The sequence below is a fragment of the Salmo trutta genome, chromosome 23 (genome assembly GCF_901001165.1).
Source record: "Salmo trutta chromosome 23, fSalTru1.1, whole genome shotgun sequence".
NCBI classification, from domain to species: domain Eukaryota; kingdom Metazoa; phylum Chordata; class Actinopteri; order Salmoniformes; family Salmonidae; genus Salmo; species Salmo trutta.
The window spans coordinates 45,095,497-45,121,365 of record NC_042979.1 but is presented as its reverse complement, the minus strand read 5'-3'; the positions used below and the strand labels follow the sequence as shown (position 1 = coordinate 45,121,365).

At 41.9% G+C, this 25,869-nt stretch overlaps 1 protein-coding gene across 4 annotated transcripts in view; it reads right to left on the bottom strand.

Moving 5' to 3' along the window:
* The window catches only part of LOC115160139 (ras-specific guanine nucleotide-releasing factor RalGPS1), a 254,873-nt gene that overhangs the window by 161,127 nt on the left and 67,877 nt on the right, over nt 1-25,869 (bottom strand). For all 4 annotated transcript variants that reach the window (XR_003869012.1, XR_003869013.1, XM_029710493.1 and 1 more), the window contains exons 5-6: nt 12,856-12,939; nt 4,378-4,467 (exon numbers count right to left, since the gene is read on the bottom strand). Coding sequence is in view for 2 of the 4 variants with exons in the window: in XM_029710493.1 (XP_029566353.1) it covers nt 4,378-4,467; nt 12,856-12,939 (174 nt within the window). In the remaining 2 variants the exon portion in view is untranslated. The remainder of the gene's footprint in view (nt 1-4,377; nt 4,468-12,855; nt 12,940-25,869) is intronic.

Here is a 25,869-nt window from a genome sequence, read left to right as displayed (position 1 = left end):
AGAATTTGGCAGTACATCCAACCGGGCTCACAACCGCAGACCACGCGTAACCACTCCAGCCCAGGACCTCCACATCCGGCTTCTTTACCTGCAGGATCATCTGAGGTGGTGCTGAGGAGTATTTCTGTCTGTAATGAAGCCATTTTGTGGGGAAATTCTGATTTGCTGAGCCTAGCACCCCAGTGGGTGGGTCTGGCTCCCCAGTGGGTGGGTCTGGCACCCCCGTGGGTGGGTCTGGCACCCCCGTGGGTGGGTCTGGCACCCCCGTGGGTGGGTCTGGCACCCCCGTGGGTGGGTCTGGCTCCCCCGTGGGTGGGTCTGGCTCCCCCGTGGGTGGGTCTGGCTCCCCCGTGGGTGGGTCTGGCTCCCCCGTGGGTGGGTCTGGCTCCCCAGTGGGTGGGTCTGGCTCCCCAGTGGGTGGGTCTGGCTCCCCAGTGGGTGTGTCCTTGCCCAGTCATGTAAAATCACAAGATTAGGGCTTAATTTATTTAAATTGACTGATTTCCTTATATGAACTGTAACTCAGTAAAATCTTAGAAATTGTTACGTTGATGCTCTTGTTCAGTATAGATGAAAATACCTTCAAATTAAAGCTGGCACTTTAACCTCATAGGTCACTTGCTTGATTTCAAATCCAAAACTGTTGGAAGTATACAGTCAACATAAGAAAAAATGCCTCACTATATGGTACATCTGGAATAATAATCCAAGAGATTTAAAAACTGTGCTGATGAAAAGTTAAATCTAAAGAGAAAACAAGAAAGAGAGAGAACTAATGGCCTAACCAGAGGAATGAATACTTGGCTTTGTGAATAAAATCATATACATGTGCTAGCTCTTAGTCTAATATAGACAGCCACCATTGGATATCAGGATTAGGGTGAATTCATTCTAAAATCTATTGAAATTCACTGAAATGCAACATATGAATTGAAAAAAGTCTAGTGAATCATACATCCATAAATAGCACATCCCTGGGTCGCTCGTCTTTTCAGTTCGCTGCAGTTAGCAACTTGAACGAGCTGCAAAAAATGTAAAATAAAACACTTAAACTGAACAGTTTTATCTCCATCTCGTCATTCAAAAAGACTCAATCATGGACGTACTTACTGACAGTTGTGGCTGCTTCACGTGATTTATTGTTGTGTCTACCTTCTTGTGCTGTTGTCTGTGCCCGATAATGTTTTGTGCTGCTACCATGTTGTGTTGCTACCATGTTGTGTTTCTACCATGCTGTGTTGTCATCTTAGGTTTCTCTTTATGTAGTGTCTCTCTTGTACTGTTGTGTGTTTCGTCCTATATTTTTATTTTATTTTTAATCCCAGCCCCCGTCCCCGCAGGAGGCCTTTTTCTTTTTGGTAGGCTGTCATTGTAAATACGAATTTGTTCTCAACTGACTTGCCTAGTTAAAGTTTAAATAATAATAAACAAATTGGAATCAGACTCCTGAAGGTAACATGAAACTGACCCATAACCTGTTGACTAGAATAACCTTCGGCAACAACCACATCTAAAAAAAAATTACCTAATACTTCTGTCCTCATGAGTTTTAAATTAGTCCGTTTTTCTACTATTAGCTGAATGAGAAGATAAATATTAAATTCTCTCTCCTATTTCCAACTGAATTGATTGACAGTTTTTGGTATTTCTAAAATCCTCCCCATTTCCAATGGTCAATATACCTGCTGACTGTTTTCCTGGTCCATGATGATGTCACGGTTCCACATAGCTCTTTACACCATAACCTCTGGGAGGTACTCTCACTGCTGCAGCTCCCTGATTGGACTGTGGCCGGACAGAGAGAGAGAGAACCTATTGTTTTTTTTGTCATTGGTGTGTCTGCTTTCTTCATTACTTCTAATACGCTGGCGTTAAGGTCAGCTCCAGAAACCAAAATGAGAAATTGACCGTCCTCCAACGATCCAAATTAACAAGAAATAGTGTGTGATTATAGATGTATTCTCATTACTCATGACCCACCTCTCATGTCCAGGGCCCACTTTGGGTCCTGACCCAGTTTAATAAACCCTGCGTAGTGTGTTCCCCTCAAAACTCTGGTCCTAGAGGACCACTAAGTAAGCTGGATCTCACTCCAGCAGGGCACTGTTAGAGGCCATTATAAGTCATGTTTGATTGTTTCTGGGAAACCAATACAGTGATGATTCATTTGAAATTCACTTAAAAAAAAGAAAAAAGAAAAGGTGAGCGAATCATTTTCATGTGGACCAAAAGGTGAGTTCATTTAGATCATGACTGCATGCTAGCAGATTACCCATAGACTTTCAGTCTTTGTGCTAATGATAGTTAGCATTGGCTCACAAAAACTACCTCTAACTTCCTTCATACTGGGCACAGAGGCATAACAATCGTATGCACGAATTCATCTAACTCTGGGGAAGTAGATAAAATCCAGAAGTATCCCTTTAAATCCGTCGCTGGGTGATTGTTTGGTTTTGACAGTGGGCCGTCAGAACTAGAGAACACCACATGCATTACTGGAGTGTTGCCTTCATTGGGGTTAAGCTATAACAATGAATTCAGAAAAAAACAATTGCCAATCCAATTCTTGACATCAACCTTAACGTGAAAATGTTGTACCGGGGGATAAAATTTATAGATTCATTCAAGCGGTCTGGTTTTGAAATCAGAGAATAGCATTCCAGTTGATTTACAGATGTGGTCACAGAAGATAACAAGACAAACATGTTGGGTTCAATTATTCCACTGTGAACCATTATTTAGATAAATAAAACGTAAGTATTTGTGAATTATGAGCTCTGGAAAACACTTAGACAAAGTTCTGGTTCACCATTCAAAAGCTCTAAACTATCTGAAAGGCTAGCCCATGTTCATGTCATATGCCACCAGCATTTTTCACAGCATATTTTTCCTCACTAAAATTGGGTTTTATTTGATAACCTTCATGGGTTTGCAAGAGAAATAACAAAGCGTGACACGTACAGGTGACCAAGTGGGGTGGGGGGGAATAACGCGAAAGAGATGAAGAGAATAACATGTATGGCGCCGATTAATGAGCTAAGACGGATCAAAAAAGGCCTATAATTATGGCGCTGTAATAAAATCTTGATAGATGTGCTGAGCAAGATGAACAGTACCTCGTTTCAAAGCAGCACCTCGTTTCAAAGCAGCACATGATGCAGGTACTTTTCTACTAGACGGAATTGGAGCATAACATTTTCTTTGCCAGATCGACACCAAAGCGCTGCCACAGTGTTTTAGTGTTGATGACTACACACAATGATTACTTGAGCTATTCATTCATAAATCATACAGCTGGAAAAACCAAAACGTCATACTTAACATTTTGTACCTTCGATTCAAGAAGTCTGTTTGAATAAAACATTTTTTTTTTTTAAACATCTGCAATATCGTTTATTTTCATACCTACACTTCTCAACCTGATCCTCGGAAAGGACACTGCTACGTGGGCTTTAGCAGAGCGCTTGGGCCAACCATACGGGTAACACACCAGGATGGCCTGGTGGTATAAACAGGACCTCAGCATAGACGGCAGACACCCTGTACAACAGGTTATAGTCCCACGTAATGTCAATAACTCCCTAGACGATTTTTAGAGGTTCAAACTAACACTTTGTTTTGGTGGCAACTGCAAACTGTTGACATAGTACTTTAGCTAACTACCCTCAATACGCTGCAAACTGTTGACATAGCTAAAGTACTAACTACCCTCAATACGCTGTAAACTGTTGACATAGCTAAAGTACTAACTACCCTCAATACGCTGCAAACTGTTGACATAGCTAAAGTACTAACTACCCTCAATACGCTGCAAACTGTTGACATAGCTAAAGTACTAACTACCCTCAATACGCTGTAAACTGTTGACATAGTACTTTAGCTAACTACCCTCAATACGCTGGAGGGTAGTTAGTTGCTACATGTTCAGTTGACGGTGAACTAAATTAAACTGAATATTTGTGTATAGTATTACAGATTAACTGTATGTGTGGATGTGGGGGAGATCTACTCAAATCAACGTTTAGGGTTTGAGTGTGAGACATCTTGGCAGTGTTGGAATGAATTAAATGATGGTGAACCGAGGGGAGCTCAGAGTGAACAAGGGTCCATAGGGACAGCAGTATTGGTCTGAACCTTAAGGCCTAGTGGACATTGGAGGTATTACTCAAAAGGTTGGTTTGTAGTGTCTGTGCCAGGAGAACCTCTGGATTTCACAACAACATTTTGCGTTAAGGAACAGCAGGCGATGATGGGATGTTTCCTCAATAAAACTGGCTGACTAGTATGGCTACAAAGAAAAGAATATTCACACCATTTTCTCATTCACCCTAGAACCAATATTCTCAGTGGCCAAGTGGTCTGATGGAGTGAACTCACCTTGGCTATTTTAACAAAATGGCTCAGTATTTCTGCTCGGATCTTCAGTGTCTGGGCTGTCAAAATTTCTCTCACCAGCCAAAAGCTAACCTGCAAAAAACAAGAAGTACATAATTACTGAGTATACATATGGAGAACAGTATTAAAAGACACAATCTAGACATCAGTCTAGATTCACATTACCGACTCATGACAGCAGGATGAAACCAGATGGTATTCTTTTCAATGAGACAGGAATTATCCCCATACCATTATTACAGAAAATTAGACAAATTATGCCCATTTTTAGATTGGTAAATTAGTAGTTAGTCTAGCGGGGGGGTGGGGGTGGTACGCAGACCTCAAGGACCAACCAGGAAGGAATAGGCCTACCTCTACACTGTTCCCCAAGTCAGGAGACTTGTTCTCTGCTGTTCACCAGTTCCATAGCCATTGTGGCTGATCAGATTAGAGGCACTAGTGAGAATCACTCACTTAACACTGTGGTTAGCGAGCAGTAGTCACTCATGGCTAACTTTGGGATTAAAAGCAATAGCAGCTGGAGTCTGTGCATGTCTTGTCAGAAATGGGCAAGGCAACACAGGGGACGCTCACTCAAGCTCATAACCCCTACAAGGTCTGGTCCATGAATCTCCTTAGAGGCCTGGAGGGAAATTCAATTGACAAAAACCACTAGCTTAAGGAGAACTCATTTCTGAATTTACCAAAAAAAAAAAAAAAAAAAAGGGAAGAAAATTTCAAGCAAAACCCACAATAACACTAGACATGGAAACCCATTAAAAGCCATTTGGTTTCCTTGATTGTAATTGTGCCGCAAACACTGTGTGCCATCCACATGGGCTTAGCTTGGCAGAGCCTCCCAAACCCCAAATGAGTTTTACAAAGGGCATTTGCAGTGGTATTGTGTGTAAAACTGTAGATGACGGCTTTCTGCAAACCACAGAGTTATTTCACCCATGTGAACATGAGAACACAAGGAGAGACGCATGATGAATCCAAACCGTTCTTGACAACAACTTGCCCTTTTCACCTACATCTGACAGTTTTATTATGCTCGAAGGCTAATTCCTTTATCATGTGGGGGCAAAAGCTCTGCTTTTTAGTTTTCACTGGAAAATATAAATTAACTTTGCTTGTAACGCAGCTCAACTCGCTATCACTGTGACAAGAACTGCTGTCTGATTCTGACTGGACAGTTCCTTTCTGTTACGACAGGTTTAGGTTTTTGACAGGAAGACACCCTGCTATAATCTTCTGGTTCTGGCCTGTGTCAGATTTACTGTAACAGCTCTGGAGGAAACAGAGACCACAGGGTAAACCAGAGATCCTACAACTGAACACCATTAAGACAGATCCTGAGACTTCCACCTGTAAGCTTGGGAAGCCTCCATTTGACAGACAACCATCTTGACATATTTCCTGCCGGGTCCCCCATGGGCTTGTTCTAGCTCCAATGCTTTTCTCAGATACTAGCCCTGGAATGAGCCTGTCTATAGCCCTGAATAGGAACCCTGGAATGGGCCAGTCTATAGCCCTGAATAGGAACCCTGGAATGGGCCAGTCTATAGCCCTGAATAGGAGCCCTGGAATGGGCCTGTCTATAGCCCTGAATAGGAACCCTGGAATGGGCCTGTCTATAGCCCTGAATAGGAGCCCTGGAATGGGCCTGTCTATAGCCCTGAATAGGAACCCTGGAATGGGCCTGTCTATAGCCCTGAATAGGAACCCTGGAATGGGCCAGTCTATAGCCCTGAATAGGAACCCTGGAATGGGCCAGTCTATAGCCCTGAATAGGAGCCCTGGAATGGGCCTGTCTATAGCCCTGAATAGGAACCCTGGAATGGGCCAGTCTATAGCCCTGAATAGGAACCCTGGAATGGGCCAGTCTATAGCCCTGAATAGGAGCCCTGGAATGGGCCTGTCTATAGCCCTGAATAGGAGCCCTGAAAGGGCCTGTCTATAGCCCTGAATAGGAGCCCTGTGGGATCCTATGCACTGTAAGTCTGTATACCTTTTCAATCTGTCAGTAAACAAGCTGCACTGTAAACATGTGCCATGATACTATTCCAAGTAAACAGGACCTCTACAACAGGGATCCAGAAACAGGGTATTTTCACTCTAAATCTTTGAATGGTTATGGGGCCTGTGCAAGTAGTTCATGGTTTAAAGGTGAATTAGCCTCAAACATGACTGAACGTTTGTCTGCTTGCAAACATGGGGAACTTAACCCTCATGTATAATATATGTACGGCTCGTGGGTGGAACCGAGGCTGGGTGCAGCACACAACGTGAAGCAGACGACATGATCGTGCACCTATGCAATTACTCTATCAAGATGCAGGGATACAGTAATATACAATTTGTTATGGTACAAGAGAAGGAAACCTGTCTATACACTTTGCCATGTTAAAACTGCCCAGGCATCAGCCGAGACTCCCACTGTTGATTGGATTACTTCAAACCATAGTCAAATATGAAAGAGAGAAATCGCACTACAATGTCCGTTTACCCACTTACCTTTAAACTACCCACTATGCATTGATAAAAGAAAACATTAAAGCCCCACTATGCATCAGTAAAAAAATAAAAAATAATTTAAAAAATAATTTAAAAAATAAATAAATAAATGTACCTCGAACTATTCATCGACAAGCCAAACATTTTAACTATCCACTGTTGATTTATAAAACATTTTAAAACTAGGCTCTCAGAAATGTTTTGGTCCTAGCCATTCCAACTGAAGATGAGATAGTTCTCCTGGGATACACATCAGCAAATCACTGAGGATCCTCTCAATCCAACATCATTACTGTCACAGCGGAAACCGTGAGAGATCAATATCGCCTCACCAGAAAACAATGGTGTTCATGTTATTACGTTACAGTGCCTTCAGAAACTACTCACACCCCTTGACTTTTTCAACATTTTGTTACAGCCTGAATTATAAATTGATTGAGATTTTGTGTCACTGGCCTACACACAATACCCCATAATGTAAAAGTGGAATTATGTTATTAGAATTTTTTACAAATTAATTAAAAATTTAAATTTAAATGTCTTTGAGTCAATAAGTATTCAACCTCTTTGTTATAGCAAGCCTAAATACGTTTGAGGAAAACGTGCTTAAACTCAAATAATAAGTAGCATTGATTCGGTGTGCAATAGTAGTGTTTAACATGATTTTTTAAATGGATTACCTTCATCTCTGTACCCCACACATACAGATAATTGTAAGGTCCATCAGTCTAGCAGTGAATTTCCAACAGTTTGTTCACATCGGCTACTGAGAGCGTTGGCATCCATAACAGCTGGTGCTCTCGTGCATGCTTCAGTGTTGCTTGCCTCGACGCGAGCATAAAAAGGCATTTAGCTCGTCTGGTAGGCTCGTGTGACTGGGCAGCTTGCATCTGGGTTTCCCTTTGTAGTCCATAATAGTTTTCAAGCCCTGCCACATCCGACGAGTGTCAGAGCCGGTGTAGTAGGATTCAATCTTAATCCTGTATTGACACTTTGCTTGTTTGATGGTTCGTCTGAGGGCATAGCGGGATTTCTTATAAGTGTCCAGATTAGTCTCCCGCTCCTTGAAAGCGGCAGCTCTAGCCTTTAGCTCAATACGGATGTTGCCTGTAATCCATGGCTTCTGGTTGGGATATGTACGTACAGTCACTGTGGGGATGACATCATCGATGCACTTATTGATGAAGCAGAACCCCAGGAAGAGTAGCTGCTACCTTGGCAACAGCTAGATGGGAATCCATAATAAACCACAGGAAGAGTAGCTGCTGCCTTGGCAACAGCTAGAAGGGAATCCATAATAAACCCCAGGAAGAGTGGCTGCTGCCTTGGCAACAGCTAATGGGGAATCCATAATAAACCCCAGGAAGAGTAGCTGCTGCCTTGGCAACAGCTAATGGGGATCCATAATAAACTCCAGGAAGAGTAGCTGCTACCTTGGCAACAGCTAGATGGGAATCCATAATAAACCACAGGAAGAGTAGCTGCTGCTTTGGCATCAGCTATATGGGAATCCATAATAAACCCCAGGAAGAGTAGCTGCTGCCTTGGCTACAGCTAATGGGGGATCCATAATAAACTCCAGGAAGAGTAGCTGCTGCCTTGGCAACAGCTAATGGGGCTCCTTAATAATACTTCTCTGTGTAGCATGCACACGTAAAAGTATTGCTCAAGTCCAACAAACTGGAATTTAACGTTGTGGATAAAGTTCGGAATGACACAATTTCATGTGGCCAACATCTAAAAGGATGTATTTCCGTGTTTTTGGAGCCTTTTTTCATGTTTTGTTCTGTGCCCCTGTAAATGCAGAACGAGTATGAGGAAGTATATTGCTGGTGGGGTGAAATCTCACAAAGAAAGGTCTGGATACTTCCATAACATGCCATTTATATCCCATAACATGCCATTTATATCCCATAACATGCCATTTATATCCCATAACATGCCATTTATATCCCATAACACAGATTGGGGTTAAAAAAAAAAAGTGATCTTGTCTTTTAACATCGAAGGCAGGCTCAGGGCAAAGACCAGATGGTGTTCCAAGTCATAAAATATTATGTTTCGAAATGTAAAACTAGCAATGTCTGAGCTCCACCTTCGAAGCACAGTAAGTAAACTTCTGATCGGAGTGGTTGTTAGACATTTAACTGCCACTGTTCTTTGGCCTACGGTCTGGGATTTGGGAAGCTGTTCAATGGTCTTCATTCTCCTTGATTCAGCTGTAAATCCTAACTTCGATTTAGGTAAAATGTTCACTTAGTAATGCATTGATGTCAAAGGGACACTTAAAAAGAGAAAATTCACCTAAATTAGCACCACAATGAAGGGTCTGGTGGTGGTCAGTCTAATACTCCCTTTTCAAAATCGGTAACCTGCAGCAAAATTGCAATGAGCTAAACCTCTGGCTTGAGGATGGGACTGATCTGAATGTTACACCTTTCAAACTAGGCCTTGTGGCAATCCTTAAGATGGATATGAGAGCAATGTGCTTGGATCACGAGGGACCTAAAAAAAAGGCACCGAGTTGAAAGACTCATTACATCATCCACTGTGCTGCTTTCCACCGTTGCCATTTGACACAAACTGGTCCATTGCTCAAGAGCTATAGAGACACTTATCCGAAAGCCCTTTGAGGAGGCGCCAGAGACGTTGAGTGTTGGACGGGGTCTAATCTCTCACTAAGCTCTAAGGTCACCCTGTATCCTGGGTACCTATGAGGAATTAGCTATGGTTCTGCAACAGGGCCTTGAGAAGGAGTGGAGGAGAGAACGGGGAAACCGATATGCAACTTGGAGAGTATCCCCCCCCCCCCTAACAGTATCATCATCATTCTTTCCGTGAATGTTGTGGCCGGCTACTGCGGCTCAAAGCTCTCCACCTGCCAGGGAACCCCCACAAGTTCTAGAGTGGAAGTGGAGTGTTGTGAGTGTGTGTGAGAGAGATAAAGAGAGTTCTGAGGTTGATCATGTAATGGAAGGGATGATTCAATAGAATCAACACCCGCTATGACAACATGGCATTTTTATCTCAGCTGAGGCCAAGAGACACTTAAAAAGGAGCTCAGTGTAATCCCACAGTGGCATCAATCATTCACTCCTTAGGTCAACATAAACCTCCAGGAATGTATCATTAGAACAATTGACGTTAATAACATGGTTGATATCACTCCACTCCTTGGAGCATCTTTTGAGCGATGTCTCCTTTCAAACTATGGCTTCATCCCAGCTAAAATGCTCCCAGGAAATGAACCCGCAGAGGAGAATGGAAACGAAATTAAACGGACATCAACACATGGTAATGCAACACGGGATCAATCTGAAATAAATAAATGTAATACATATTATACAAAAGAACACGTTAACACAAATCCATATCTTAACGAGTCCAGCAACATGACCAGGACCAATAGCATCACAATTACGGTTCTGTCTGTTGTGAAATAACTGTTTTTCCCCTCAGGACTTTGGGTGAGGGATATAGCAAACCTACCATTTCTCAAGCCGTAATCAAAACACATCCATTGTGTGCAACACTACAGCGAAAAGGAAAACCTCCTTTAAACCTGCTAAATTTAATGCCAAAATGTAGACTTCCGCCTAAATAGACATACGCAAAAGTAATTATCATGAGGACCATAAACGCATAGTAATGCTTATGACTCATCACAACTTCATCCTCTAAGTACCAAGTGATTTCGTCCCTCTGTGACCAAGAGAAAGAGGTCTTGTTTCAATTCTACAAAATTCTTTTGAAATCTTCCGCGAACTTCACAACAAGATGATGCTGCTCTGCTGCAGAGCGCACTGTCCTTTCTTTCCAGAGCGCACTGTACACAAAAATGTCGGTCGAAATGGTTGAGAACTGCTTAAAGTCCCCTAAATAGGGGACTTACTGTTTAAAAAGGTTTTTGAATTCCTCGCCAATCAGCGACTGAAAGTTCACATCCTGTTTCTCCCATTTCCAAGACGATATAAAAATGAATAAAAAACGTTGCGTGATTGGTTTGAACCATTCTGCTGATTATGCTTCAGTGGCGTGACAGGTCCCGCTTCAGTGGTCATGCAACAGTCAACATCTCAAGTGTTTAAGGGAATCCAAGAGAGAATCCCAGATACCCTCCATGTTCGTGAAACAGTCCCCAGATGTCCTTCGATGGACAAAAGGAAGCTGGAGGAGGCATTGGGATCTTTCAGAGGATCTCTTTCTCTCTTGCCTATGGCGGTGTATGCATGTGACCCTTCAACAAGCACCCAACCTTCCTTTACACGTGTGGCCATCTTTCCAGAACCATGGAGCCAGCTAGTCATGTTTGGCCTAATAGTGTCATAAAAACAGACCCAACCACCAGCTAAGAGACTGGTCATTTAAGTCATTTAAGTCTAAATATGGACGTTTATTTAAGTTAAGTCAGCACTCTTCCATTTTGGCAACAAAAGGGGGGGAAAAAAACGGAGGATTTATTTCAAAGTGCGCCTGATCTGTTTCTAGTTATGACTTGGCTGAAATGGTAACAAATGCTTCCATTATAAATAGATCATAAACGTAAATGGCAAAATATCAGCAATCCAAGTACATGCTTCTAAATTGCACTTAGCAAAAATGAGGACTGGGAAAATAAGCATAAGTTCTCATTTGAGAAAATTACATTTGTACTTACGCAACTGAAAACAAAGGAATAGCATTGAAGTTAGAAATGTGTGAGATTAAACAGGCCAATTACAGCAATTAAATTACTGTCAATAACTGTATTTTGGCATTAATGCAATTGCACGTCTTGCCTTGGACTGCACAATGCCTTCCAGGGGAAGACAAAGAAAAAAATAGAATATGCTCCGAGTGTGTCTTTTTTAGTTCCAACTTCCCGCAAATAAGTATGGACGTTCTACAAAATGTATTCTATCTTTACCAAAATAACAGTGGTGAATGGACCAGTCTATTTCCAGTAGATCACTGAGTAGGGAGCTGCCTACAGGGCTGTCACCATGAGCATGTTATGGATCGATGAGCCCCAACACCTGGGATAATTAACAGCCCTGTTGAAGAGCTGTGTCCAGCAGGATCGGCAGTCGCTGAGAAATGTCATCATCAGCGTCGCTCGGACTACGCAGTGTCCGTCCTCAAATTAAAAGAGATTCCATTCAAACCAAAGTTTTCTTTAGATTACAACCAGGGTTTCAAATGAATTCAAATGTCTTTATTTATTTCTATATCTGTACCCGCCGACTGCCAATAAAAGACAGAGATAAGATAAAAAGGGGTGGAGTGGGACGGGGACAAAGAAAGGGAGAAAAAGAAACAAGCTGGCAAACCGCCCGTGAGATCGGCTAATAGTATTTCCACCCTGTGTTTCCAGTTAGGGAGCCAACACACGCGAGGCCGATAATAGTTTAAATGGCATAGCCGTCACCAGTAGGGCACAGTTTGAGATCTAAGCTGCAGAGGGTAGGAGCCCAACAGACAGGACCAAGTGGGAGCCAATGACACACAGAAACAGAGGTGAGAGCCAGCGTAACGCGGTAAGCCTTCGATGCAAAGCTTTGAAGCCCGGGCCATTTTGTGACGGAAAAGCGTAAAAGAAAAAAAATATTGGAAGACTTCAAATCTCATTAAAAAAGGACCACAACGAAAACAAGTCTCTTGACTTCTTTGTGTATGTATCCTCAGCAATTTGGTATAGGCGTCTGTTGTCTGTGGTAACATTTTATGTATTTTAATTGTCTTTCAAAAACAAATGGGGTTTGAAGGACTCAGTTAAAACACCATTAAGTGCAAATATTGCTATAATAACCAACATGGTGTGTGGTCCTCCCACAACAACTCAGGAAACCATGATATAAACCTAGCTACTCTGTTATATTCCATAATATAAACCTAAACATTCTGGTCTATGATGTGAATGTATTTGTGAACCTATGATTCAACATAGAAACATTTCTTCATAAGAATTCTTGAAGGACTCACCTGGTTGAACCTCCGTGTAAACGCAACCACGTTGGGCGCCAGCCGGTGTTTCTCCTTCCTGTTCCATCCACAGCTAGCCAGCTCCTGCAACACAACAAAACACACAATCAATGTGATGGCTAACTCAACAATGGACAATGATGGAGCTAAAATGCCTTTAGAAAGTATTCAACCCCCTCCCCCCCCCCCAAAAAAAGTGTATTACAAATTGGATTAAATTGAGATTTGTTGGCATTGGCCTACACACAATACCCCATAATGTCAAAGTGGAAATATGTTTTTTTTATTTTTTTTATTGTTACAAATTAATAAAAATTAAAAGATGAAAATGTCTTGAGTCCATAAGTATTCATCCCCTTTGTTATGGCAAGTCAAAGTAAGTTCAGGAGTAAAAATATGTTTAACAAGTCACATAATAAGTTGCATGGACTCACTATTAATAATAGTGTTTAACATGATTTTTGAATGACTACCTCATCTCTGTACCCCACACATACAATTATCTGGAAGGTCCCTCAGTCAAGCAGTGAATTTCAAACCAGATTCAACCTCAAAGAACGGGGAGGTTTTGAAATGCCTCACAAAGAAGAACACCCATTGGCAGAAAAAAAGACATTGAATATCCATTTGAGCAAATATTTCAAAACATGCATCCTGTTTTCAATAAGGCACTAAAGTAAAACTGCAAAAAATGTGACAAAGAAATTAGCTTTATGTCCTGATTATAAAGCGTTATGTTTGTGGCAAATCCAACAACATCACTGAGTACCACTCTTCATATTGTCAAGCATAGTGGTGGCTGCATCATGTTATGGGTATGCTTGTAATCGTTAAGGACTGTTTTTTAGGATAAAAAGAAACGGAATAGAGCTAAGCACAGGTGAAATCCTAGAGGAAAACCAGGTTCAGTCTGCTTTCCACCAGACACTGGGAGATGAATGTACCTTTCAGCAGGACAATAACCTAAAACATAAGGCCAAATATACACTGAAGTTGCTTACCAAGATGACATTGAATATTCCTGGGTGGACTAGTTACAGCACATTTCAAGCACATTTCAGCTATGGCAAGACCTTAAAATGGCTGTCTAGCAATGATCAACAACCAACTTGACAGAGCTTGAAGAATTAAAACAATAATGTGCAAATATTGTACAATTCAGGTGTACAAAGCTCTTAAGGAATTACCCAGAAAAAAAAAATCTGCTGTAATCGATGCCAAAGCTGATTGTAACATGTATTGACTCAGAGGGTTGAATACTTATCTAATCAAGATATATTTGTCTTCCACTTTGACATGAGTATTGTGTACATCGTTGACAAAAAAAGACAATTAAATCAATTTTAATCCCACTTTGTAACAACAAAATATGGAAAAAGTCAAAGGGGTGTGAATACTTTCTGAAGGCATTGTATAAGAAACTACATGGAGGATGAGAACAACAAGGGTTTTTAATTTCAAGGTTCATAGAGATGTCATGCTAAATTGCACAAATCAGATGGAAACTTTCTGAAGAGCACAGTAAAGCCTTGTAAGGACGTGATCTTTAGTTACGTGAAGAACTGAAAAGCCACTTGTATGCGCATTGACTTAATATGGTCGTTTTCCCCCACAGCTTTGAATACATGAATCTAGTTTAAATTCTTGTTACTCACCAATTACTTAATTCACATTGATTATTTTCATTAACAGACACCTATAAATGCCTTTTGGTGGCAGTGAGAAGATGAAGGAATTCCAAAGCTTCTATTTGATATTCGCTTTACAAGAATGAAGATGCACAAAACTGGAATTAATGAATTCATATCACGGACACTTATGGACTGTCACATAGCGTTACTTGCAATGACAAAAACAAACCATAGACAGAAGTCTTCCAAGCGCAACGCAACTCGATAGTTCCACCTCAATCCACTCTGCCCTTTCTTTCCATCATATATTTTAACAGATGTTCCGATATCACAGGCAAGCAAGTCTGCAGGGAGACGTTAAGCCAAATGATGTTCCTCTGGAAAAATAAAGGACATAACTGTGTCCCACAAGGCTGTGTAGAGGAAGTCTGGGGAGATTTTTTAAATCACATTTTCCCCTTGGTTTGCGATGACAAACCATTGAGCCAAGATCCTCTAAGAACTCAACCAATCAAGAAGAGGCAACTGTTAAATAAACCCACTTAATACACTGGGGCCTGAGGGCCTCTCCAGGTTGGTGTTAGCAACAGCTAATAAACAACAGCTGGAGCTCACAGCTAATTACAGAAAACAGGAGGATCACCAAGGTTATGGTCTTCAGGACAATCCCACAAAGTGCTGCTTTATTTAAAAAAATGTACGCCCTTTTTCTCCATAATTTCTTTCTTGTCTCATTGCTGCAACTCCCCATCCGGCTCGGGAGGCGAAGGTTGAATCATACGTCCTCCGAAACATGACCCTCCAAACCATGCTTCTTAACACCTGCCCGCTTAACCCGGAAGCCAGCCGCACCAACGTGTCGGAGGAAACGCAGTTCAACTGACAACCGTAATCAGCCTGCAGGCGCCTGGCCCGCCACAAGGAGTCGCTAAAGCGCGATGAGCCAAGTAAAGCCCCCTCAGCCAAACCCTCCCCTAACTCGGACGACGCTGGGACAATTGTGCGGCATCCTATGGAACTCCCAATCACGACCGGTTGTGATACTGCCCGGGATTGTGATACTTAATAACCGGAGGCTTTTCCCTCAAACTCCCCTTTAACTGCACTCCAGACAATACCCAGGTATAGGAATTTTCTACACTTCTTTTATTATCAAGGTAGAGCGTATACAGTGTCTAGGAAGTAGGAAAAGGTTTCAAACTATGGTACGGGAAGTAGGGGGTGCTAATAAAATGAGCAACAGGGAGAGCAGAATTTATGCTCAGATTATTTCAAATTAGAACAGTGGCCATAAATTCACACTGTCAAACGGTTTCTTAAATTACATTGGGCCTTTACAAGAGATAGTCAAAATGTGTACACAATCCCAGCTAGCAGCTGCAGTAAAAAAAGGCAAACATTTATCACACATCCTCGTCTGCTTTTTCAAAAACAGACAGCTGAGACAAAAAGCTCCTGTACAAAGTAATTCTTAAAAAAAAAAAAAAAAAAATTTTTTAAAAAGGAGGTGTTTGCAAAAAAACTCTATATTCCGGTTCCAAAGTATGCCGCAGGCTTTCACACAGACACACTACCTCATCCCACCCACTCCCATCAGCACCCATGCATTTGGTGGGAATCTCCCACCTCCTTCATTAATCTCATTCCAAGTCCTGGAACATTCAGAATGCTCCCATGTTGGGAGGAGACGGCACGACTTAACAGTGAACTCCTTTCCTTTATGGGAAATTCCGCTCGCTGACTTTTGATGACTGATCTCTCAGGTTAAAAAAAATAAATAAAAAAAATCATATTTAAAATAGACTTTCCACTTCTATCTATTCCTCTGACTTTATAGGGCATGCTGTATAGGGAGCAGATTTATAAGTTACAACTCTTTCCCCTCTGAATCAGCAGGTTTTCTTAACTCTTGTCGGGACTGTTGCCATGTGGGTAAAAGCCATAGGCCGGAGACGTCTCACCTCAAAACTTACCACACTGGCTGAGTTGTGCTCTTAAACACTCACTTTTCCTTGTAGAATGAAAGAAAGCAACAAAGGGTAGGAAGTGGCCACGAGAGAAAATAACCACTTCTGCATTTAAGCCACGTTTACTGTACTGTATACAGGAAGTATACAGGAAGTAAAGGGTGGATTCTCTTTCACAGAGTGCTCTTACTACGAGGGGGTTGGACAACATGTGGAGCCATTGTAAATGCATGCACAATGTGTTCTATATGTGAAGACTTATATTCTGCCTTTCTATAGCGCATATACATTTTTCATCAACAAAGAACGAGATTCCATAGGGCATCTTTGCCCTTAATTTTAAACATCTCAGATTCAAGAGACTTGACCTGGTAAAAATATGTCAAGTTGAAAGGGTTTCCAGGATTCACCATGAGGCACGAGAAGAAAAAAAACTAACCCATCAATACTCCCTTTTCCGTCCACAACATACAGTAAATAGTCTCTACAGTCAGTTGCTTGGTGGTCAGAGGGTTGGCAGGTGGCTTTATGAACAGGGCCCAAGACCACCCTCCTGGTGCAAGGGGAACACTGACATATACCACCCACTCTGTATAAACAGAGTCCTTCCCCGCACCATCACAGTCTACAAAAAGCAACACATTTTTCACACCCCGAGTACATCATTGTTTGCAGGGGAGTAGGAAGTAATACTATAGTTTAGTCCTACGGTGACAAAGATGGACTGAAACGAAGCACAATAAAATGTAGATATTTCACTATAACAATGTGGAAGTTTCCTAAAGCCTAAATTAAGTCATCTAGCAAAGTGCTATACATTAAATACAAGCAACCACTTGGATACGCAGCACCCAAACAATGACAGGGTGTGAATAGTCGGCAAAGCTTTCAGAGGACTTCTATTTTAGTTTACTCTAATGTATTGCTGCTGTGAAGAGATGCATTTATTTATTTGTTTTCCATTGCTTTTTTGCTTCTTGAGTATCTTCTACACGGCTCAATTAAAAAAAAGGGATTATGGCTGTGCATGCAAAAACGGCATGATTCTTATACAGCCCTTGAATTGAAATATCTTCATTTACTACAAAAAAAAAATCTGTTTTGTTCCACAGATCTGAAATATGTAAAAAAATAAAATTTAAAAATTTAAAATAAACTAGGACAGTCAGTCAGTGTTGACAAGGTTAAACTCTCTTTATCGGTACTTTATAACCCCTAGGACTCAAAATAATCTTCAGTCTCTCAAATCACTGTTGCCATGACAGCATAAGTTCCACAGATGTTGCCTTGCCTTGTGAATTTGCTCAAAACCTCCAAAGTTCTGAGCTGACTTCCAGAAGGGTGATGCCCTAAGCAGCTGTGAAGAGAGGCTGGTAATGTGTTCACTTGTAAAAATGGGCACCAGTTAATATTTATACATCTTGAAATAATTTTAGCATTTAGGCATCAAGTTGGATACATTAAAATAAACAGATTACTGCATGAGCAGCCGAGAGCAGTTTCGAAAAACTGAAAATCCTAGGTGACGTAAACTTCTCACTTTACATCTGTATAAACGGAGTCAGTAGGTTACTAAGTAATCGGAGAGGGACCACAGGAGTGTGTGTGTGTGTGTGTGTGTGTGTGTGTGTGTGTGTGTGTGTGTCTATTGAAAAGGAGTGACTAGTACATTACGCTGCATGACGTGTTCACATTCATAGAAAGTATCTCTCATTTCCTATTTCGTGTCAGTCAACAAAATGTGAAAACAAATGTTAACAGGTACAATAGGTTTGTTCCTTGTGAGGAAAGATGTGAGTGAGGAAACTTGAATTGCCACACCCCTGCGGTCACTAATAAACCAGTGAGTGTGACATGTACAGTATCTGACAAGTGCTTACATCAACGCTTCGCAAACTATCGCCAGACACTGAAATATGACGCAATTTCTGGGCTATTGAGTTTTACTGTGCACTGTGCCAGTATATTACACAGCAGTGATTTATGGCGTTGTTTCACAGCATCTAGACACACTATCTGTTATTATTTATTCAATTTGGGTAATGTGCAATGTCATCCAAGCAATATTTGTGTATAAAAAAAAAAAAATCTGTCATATCAGTCTTCAAAGTGTTGCTAAATACAACACACATTACAAGCAGTCCTCGCCCATTCGCAGAAGAGAGGAAAAGATACAACTCAGAATTCAGATCCATGAAGGAGAATTCTCTACTACCTTTTGATACAGTTTCATACAGTATAGCAGAAAAAAACCCGGCGGCCACTCCACCCGGCGCCTACTTCGCCCGGCTGCACGGCTGCTACTTCGCCCGGCTGCACGGCGGCTACTTCGCCCGGCTGCGCGGCGGCTACTTCGCCCGGCTGCGCGGCGGCTACTTCGCCCGGCTGCGCGGCGGCTACTTCGCCCGGCTGCACGGCGGCTACTTCGCTCATTGGATTCACCATTTCGACAGAGTTGGGATCAATTCCATTTCAGGAAGTAAAGCAAAATTCCAATTCCAGGATTGTGGAGTAATACCTACATGTTTCAAGCAGACCACTATATTCCCTGTGCCCAAGAACGCCAACGTAACCCAGTCTAAATCTGTAGTTATGAAATGCTTTGAAAGGCTGGTCATGGCTCACATCAACACCATCATCCCAGACACCCTGGACCCACTCCAATTCACATAACACCACAACAGATCCACAGATGACACAATCTCTATTGCACTCCTCACTGCCCTCCACCACCTGGACAAGAGGAACACCTACGTGAGAATGCTGTTCATTGACTACAGCTCAGCGTTCAACATCATAGTGCCCTCAAAGCTCATCACTAAGCGAAGGACCCTGGGACTGAACACCTCCTGCAACTGGATCCTGGTCTTCCTGACAGTCCGCCCCCAGTGGGGAGGGTAAGCAACAACAGATACACCACACTGGCCCATCAGGGGTGCGTGTTTAGTCCCCTTCTGTGCTCCCTGTTCACCTGACTGTGTGGCTGCGCACAACTCCAACACCATCACTAAGTTTGCTGACGACATGACGGTGGTAGGCCTGATCACCGACGACGATGAGACAGCCTATAGGGAGGTGAGTGACCTGGCAGTGTGGTGCCAGAACAACAACCTCTCCCTCAATGTGAGCAAGACAAAGGAGCTGATCGTGGACTACAGGAGGCGAAGGGCCGAGCACGCCCCATACACATTGACCAGTGAAGCGGGTCGAAAGCGTCAAGTTCCTCGGTATCCACATGACTAAGGAACTATCACGGTCCCCACAGACACACACCAACTCAGTCGTGAACAAGGCAAGACAACGCCTCTTCCCCCTCAGGAGGCTGAAAAGATTTGGCACGGGCTCTCAGATCCTTAAAAAAGTTATACGGCTGCACCATTGAGATCTTCACTGGCTGAATCATCACCTGGTATGGCAACGGCTTGGCATCCGACAACAAGGTGCTACAGAGGGTAGGGTAGTGCGTACGGCCCAGTACGTCACTTGGGCCAAACTCCCTGCCATGCAGGACCTCTATACCAGGCGGTGTCAGAGGAAGGCCTTAAAAATTGTCAAAGACTCCAGCCAACCAAGTCACAGACTGTTCTCTCTGCTACCCCATGGCAAGCGGTACCTGTGCAGCAAGTCTGAACCAACAGGACCCTGAACAGCTTCTACCCCCAAGCCATACAACTGTTAAATAGTTAGCTATTTGTTTAACTATTTAACTATCTACATCAACTCTTTTGACTCATCACATACACTGCTGTTACTGTCTATTATCTATCCTGTTGCCTAGTTTACTCTTACCTACAGTATACTGCTGTTACTGTCTATTATCTATCCTTTACCCCTACCTACAGTATACTGCTGTTACTGTCTATTATCTATCCTTTATCCCTACCTACAGTATACTGCTGTTACTGTCTATTATCTATCCTTTACCCCTACCTACAGTATACTGCTGTTACTGTCTATTATCTATCCTTTACCCCTACCTACAGTATACTGCTGTTACTGTCTATTATCTATCCTTTACCCCTACCTACAGTATACTGTCTATTATCTATCCTTTACCCCTACCTACAGTATACTGCTGTTACTGTCTATCCATTACCCCTACCTACAGTATACTGCTGTTACTGTCTATTATCTATCCTTTACCCCTACCTACAGTATACTGCTGTTACTGTCTATTATCTATCCTTTACCCCTACCTACAGTATACTGCTGTTACTGTCTATTATCTATCCTTTACCCCTACCTACAGTATACTGCTGTTACTGTCTATTATCTATCATTTACCCCTACCTACAGTATACTGTCTATTATCTATCCTTTACCCCTACCTACAGTATACTGCTGTTACTGTCTATTATCTATCCTTTACCCCTACCTACAGTATACTGCTGTTATCGTCTATTATCTATCCTTTACCTCTACCTACAGTATACTGTTGTTACTGTCTATTATCTATACTTTACCCCTACCTACAGTATACTGCTGTTACTGTCTATTATCTATCCTTTACCCCTACCTACAGTATACTGCTGTTACTGTCTATTATCTATCCTTTACCCCTACCTACAGTATACTGCTGTTACTGTCTATTATCTATCCTTTACCCCTACCTACAGTATACTGCTGTTACTGTCTATTATCTATCATTTACCCCTACCTACAGTATACTGTCTATTATCTATCCTTTACCCCTACCTACAGTATACTGCTGTTACTGTCTATTATCTATCCTTTACCCCTACCTACAGTATACTGCTGTTATCGTCTATTATCTATCCTTTACCTCTACCTACAGTATACTGTTGTTACTGTCTATTATCTATACTTTACCCCTACCTACAGTATACTGCTGTTACTGTCTATTATCTATCCTTTACCCCTACCTACAGTATACTGCTGTTACTGTCTATCCATTACCCCTACCTACAGTATACTGCTGTTACTGTCTATTATCTATCCTTTACCCCTACCTACAGTATACTGCTGTTACTGTCTATCCATTACCCCTACCTACAGTATACTGCTGTTACTGTCTATTATCTATCCTTTACCCCTACCTACAGTATACTGCTGTTACTGTCTATTATCTATCCTTTACCCCTACCTACAGTATACTGCTGTTACTGTCTATTATCTATCCTTTACCCCTACCTACAGTATACTGCTGTTACTGTCTATTATCTATCCTTTACCCCTACCTACAGTATACTGCTGTTACTGTCTATTATCTATCCTTTACCCCTACCTACAGTATAGTGCTGTTACTGTCTATTATCTATCCTTTACCCCTACCTACAGTATACTGCTGTTACTGTCTATTATCTATCCTTTACCCCTACCTACAGTATACTGCTGTTACTGTCTATTATCTATCCTTTACCCCTACCTACAGTATACGGCTGTTACTGTCTATTATCTAACCTTTACCCCTACCTACAGTATACGGCTGTTACTGTCTATTATCTATCCTTTACCCTTACCTACAGTATACTGCTGTTACTGTCTATTATCTATCCTTTACCCCTACCTACAGTATACGGCTGTTACTGTCTATCCTGTTGTCTAGTTTACTCCTACCTACAGTATATGTACATATCTACATTCTGGAATAACAAAACAAATACATTTAGTATTTTATTAGGATCCCCATTAGCTGTTGCTGAAGCAGCAGAATACTCTTCCTGGGGTCCACAGACATACCTATTCCAATCCATTACCCCATAGGAAAACACCTTCCTTCCTTCCTTCCTTCCTTCCTTCCTTCCTTCCTTCCTTCCTTCCTTCCTTCCTTCCTTCCTTCCTTCCTTCCTTCCTTCCTTCCTTCCTTCCTTCCTTCCTTCCTTCCTTCCTTCCTTCCTTCCTTCCTTCCTTCCTTCCTTCCTTCCTTCCTTCCTTCCTTCCTTCCTTCCTTCCTTCCTTCCTTCCTCATTGTATCCAATAAGTTTGGTATTAGGTATTTTATGAGGATCCCCATTTTCTGTTGCTGAAGCAGCAGCTACTCTTCCTGGGGTCCACAGACATACCTATTCCAATCCATTACCCCATAGGAAAACATGATAGCCGGCTGCAATGGTTTACAGCAACTAATTATTTGAACCAGGGCATAATTTTACAGCTTCAATTATTTTTAGGGCCAAAAGTGTATTAACAGTCCCTCGGGCTGAGGTAGTTTATAAGGTGACTACAATCAAAAAAAAAAAAACATTAGGAGGGCAGTAGTCAGCGAGTGGAGTTCATTTTCACTCAAGGACTTTTTGCTAACATTTATTAAGTTCATATAATCTTATTTTAGTTCAAATCTGTTTTTGAGCTAGGTTACTAAGTCCATTTTTTTTCTCCATTTCAGATAGAGAAACCCAAGGGTGTCTGGTACCTATTATGGTGTTAGAATAGTCAGGCTTGTTAAGAGTTTAGGCTGCTGGGAAATTGATACCCTTTAATTACCAGATTTTTCCAGCGTTAAATATCATCCTTCTTAATTGGACGGCAAACTGTTGGAGATTCTTTGGAGCAGAATATGTGTTAAGGTCCTTTGCCACGTTTCTCCCAAAACGTGGGATTTAGATTCTTGTTCACAAGGCCAAAAATCATCATCAGGGAGGTTAAAGTCTTAACTGTGTGTTTATATAATTGCCATAATTGCATTTGACCCGTTCTCATTTGTACACGATCTACAGATATCAACTGACCCTGACATGTCATTTTGTTCCTCCAAACAGCGTAGAAACGTAATCTGTGAAATGCTGCCAGGTAGTCTGTTAAACATTGCCAGGCCACTATATTTTTCATCTACACCAAGGAATCTCTACTTTCTTTCCAAATAACTGATGTTATAAAAGTAGACAGTTGTCAAGGGGTTGGGGAAAATTGAATCACGTCTTGTTGATATGCAGAGTCACACTCTGCATTGACCGCAGCACAAATAAATTAAAAAAAGATATAGTTTTAGACACTTCAGAAAGGAGTGAGGCGATTATTCCATCTAAACAGCTAAATGGCGGGTACTGAGCAGCTGTACACATCCTACTGCTATCCCGGTCAAGTGGAATCCACACTACAAGTGGCACTGAAATTGATAAAATTTCAATCAGGGGCCCTTAACACAGACTGTAACTCTCATAGTTTTAATATTAGGAGTACTTAAGTGGTAAAAAAAAAAAAAAAAAAATCTGTTGTCACGTCTACTGTCTATTTTGAAGGTCCTTTTGTAGATGTTTCTAAGCTCACCGGACTGCAGATGTACAGTAAATTAGGTGCACCTCTATGGTGGGGGAAAAAAGTATTTGATCCCCTGCTGATTTTGTACGTTTGCCCACTGATAAAGAAAGGATCAGTCTATAATTTTAATGGTAGGTTTATTTGAACAGTGAGAGACAGAATAACAACATAAATATCCAGAAAAACATGTCAAAAATGATATAAATTGATTTGCATTTTAATGAGGGAAATAAGTATTTGACCCTCTCTCAATCAGAAAGATTTCTGGCTCCCAGGTGTCTTTTATACAGGTAACGACCTGAGATTAGGAGCACACTCTTAAAGGGAGTGCTCCTAACCGCAGCTTGTTACCTGTAAAAAAAGACATGTCCACAGAAGCAATCAATCAGATTCCAAACTCTCCACCATGACCAAGACCAAAGCGCTCTCCAAGGATGTCAGGGACAAGATTGTAGACCTACACAAGGCTGGAATGGGCTACAAGACCATCGCCAAGCAGCTTGGTGAGAAGGTGACAACATTTGGTGCGATTATTCGCAAATGGAAGAAACACAAAAGAACTGTCAATATCCCTCAGCCTGGGGCTCCATGCAAGATCTCACCTCGTGGAGTTGCAATGATCATGAGAACGGTGAGGAATCAGCCCAGAACTACACGGGAGGATCTTGTCAATGATCTCAAGGCAGCTGGGACCATTGTCACCAAGAACACAATTGGTAACACACTACGCCGTGAAGGACTGAAATCCTGCAGCGCCCGCAAGGTCCCCCTGCTCAAGAAAACATATACATGCCCGTCTGAAGTTTGCCAATGAACATCTGAATGATTCAGAGGACAACTGGTGAAAGTGTTGTGGTTAGATGAGACCAAAATGGAGCTCTTTGACATCAACTCAACTCGCCGTGTTTGAAGAAGGAAGAATGCTGCCTATGATCCCAAGAATACCATCTCCACCGTCAAACATGGAGGTAGAAATATTATGCTTTGGGGATGTTTTTCTGCTAAGGGGACAGGACAACTTCACCGCATCATTTGACGGGGCCATGTACTGTCAAATCTTGGGTGAGAACCTCCTTCCCTCAGCCAGGGCATTGCAAATGGGTCGTGGATGGGTATTCCAGCATGACAATGACCCAAAACACACGGCCAAGGCAACAAAGGAGTGGCTCAAGAAGAAGCACATTAAGGTCCTGGAGTGGCCTAGCCAGTCTCCAGACCTTAATCCCATAGAAAATCTGTGGAGGGAGCTGAAGGTTCAAGTTGCCAAACATCAGCCTCGAAACTTTAATGACTTGGAGAGGATCTGCAAAGAGGAGTGGGACAAAATCCCTCCTGAGATGTGTGCAAACCTGGTGGCCAACTACAAGAGACGTCTGACCTCTGTGATTGCCAACAAGAGTTTTGCCACCAAGTACTAAGTCATGTTTTGCAGAGGGGTCAAATACTTATTTCCCTCATTAAAATGGAAATCATTTTATAACATTTTTGACATGCGTTTTTCTGTTGTTATTCTGTCTCTCACTGTTCAAATAAACCTACCATTAAAATTATAGACTGATCATTTCTTTGTAAGTGGGCAAACGTACAAAATCAGCAGGGGATCAAATATTTTTTCCCCCCACTGTATGTATGCTTTGTTGTTGTACATTGTCCACGTCCAAATAAACAATGTAGTATTCATTTCACCATTATGATGGTTTTAATATGTTTGTCTTTGAATATTTACGTATTGGCAAAGAGCAGGTGTTTGAATCTCACTGGAGGAGTTGTCAGCGATTCTAGCATCTTGAGCATAACCAAGGCACTGGCTCCAATTAAAAAGGCCCTGCCTTCACTCATGAGAACGGCATAAACCTCTGCACTCCTCTTAAAAAAAAGGCCTGCTCAGAGGAGAAGAGTTGGATGGGAACAAAGGATTTGATTAGTGAAACTAGGCTCTTTTTTTCCACATTGGTGACTGTTACTCATTAACGATACCCAGTGCCGTCATGCACTTTACACTTCAGACGTTTACGGCTGCCTGGAACCTTGGTGAGCTCCAGGGTTCTCACGTAGACTGAGCCTTTTCTGGATTTTCACAGACATACGAAGGGAACTTGTTGCGCAAGGTCAGGATTGAGAAGTTCTCTCAGATCTGCCCTTGGCAAAACAGAACACAATCATGTTTGGAAAATGTACTGGTTTCCAAATGAGTGTTT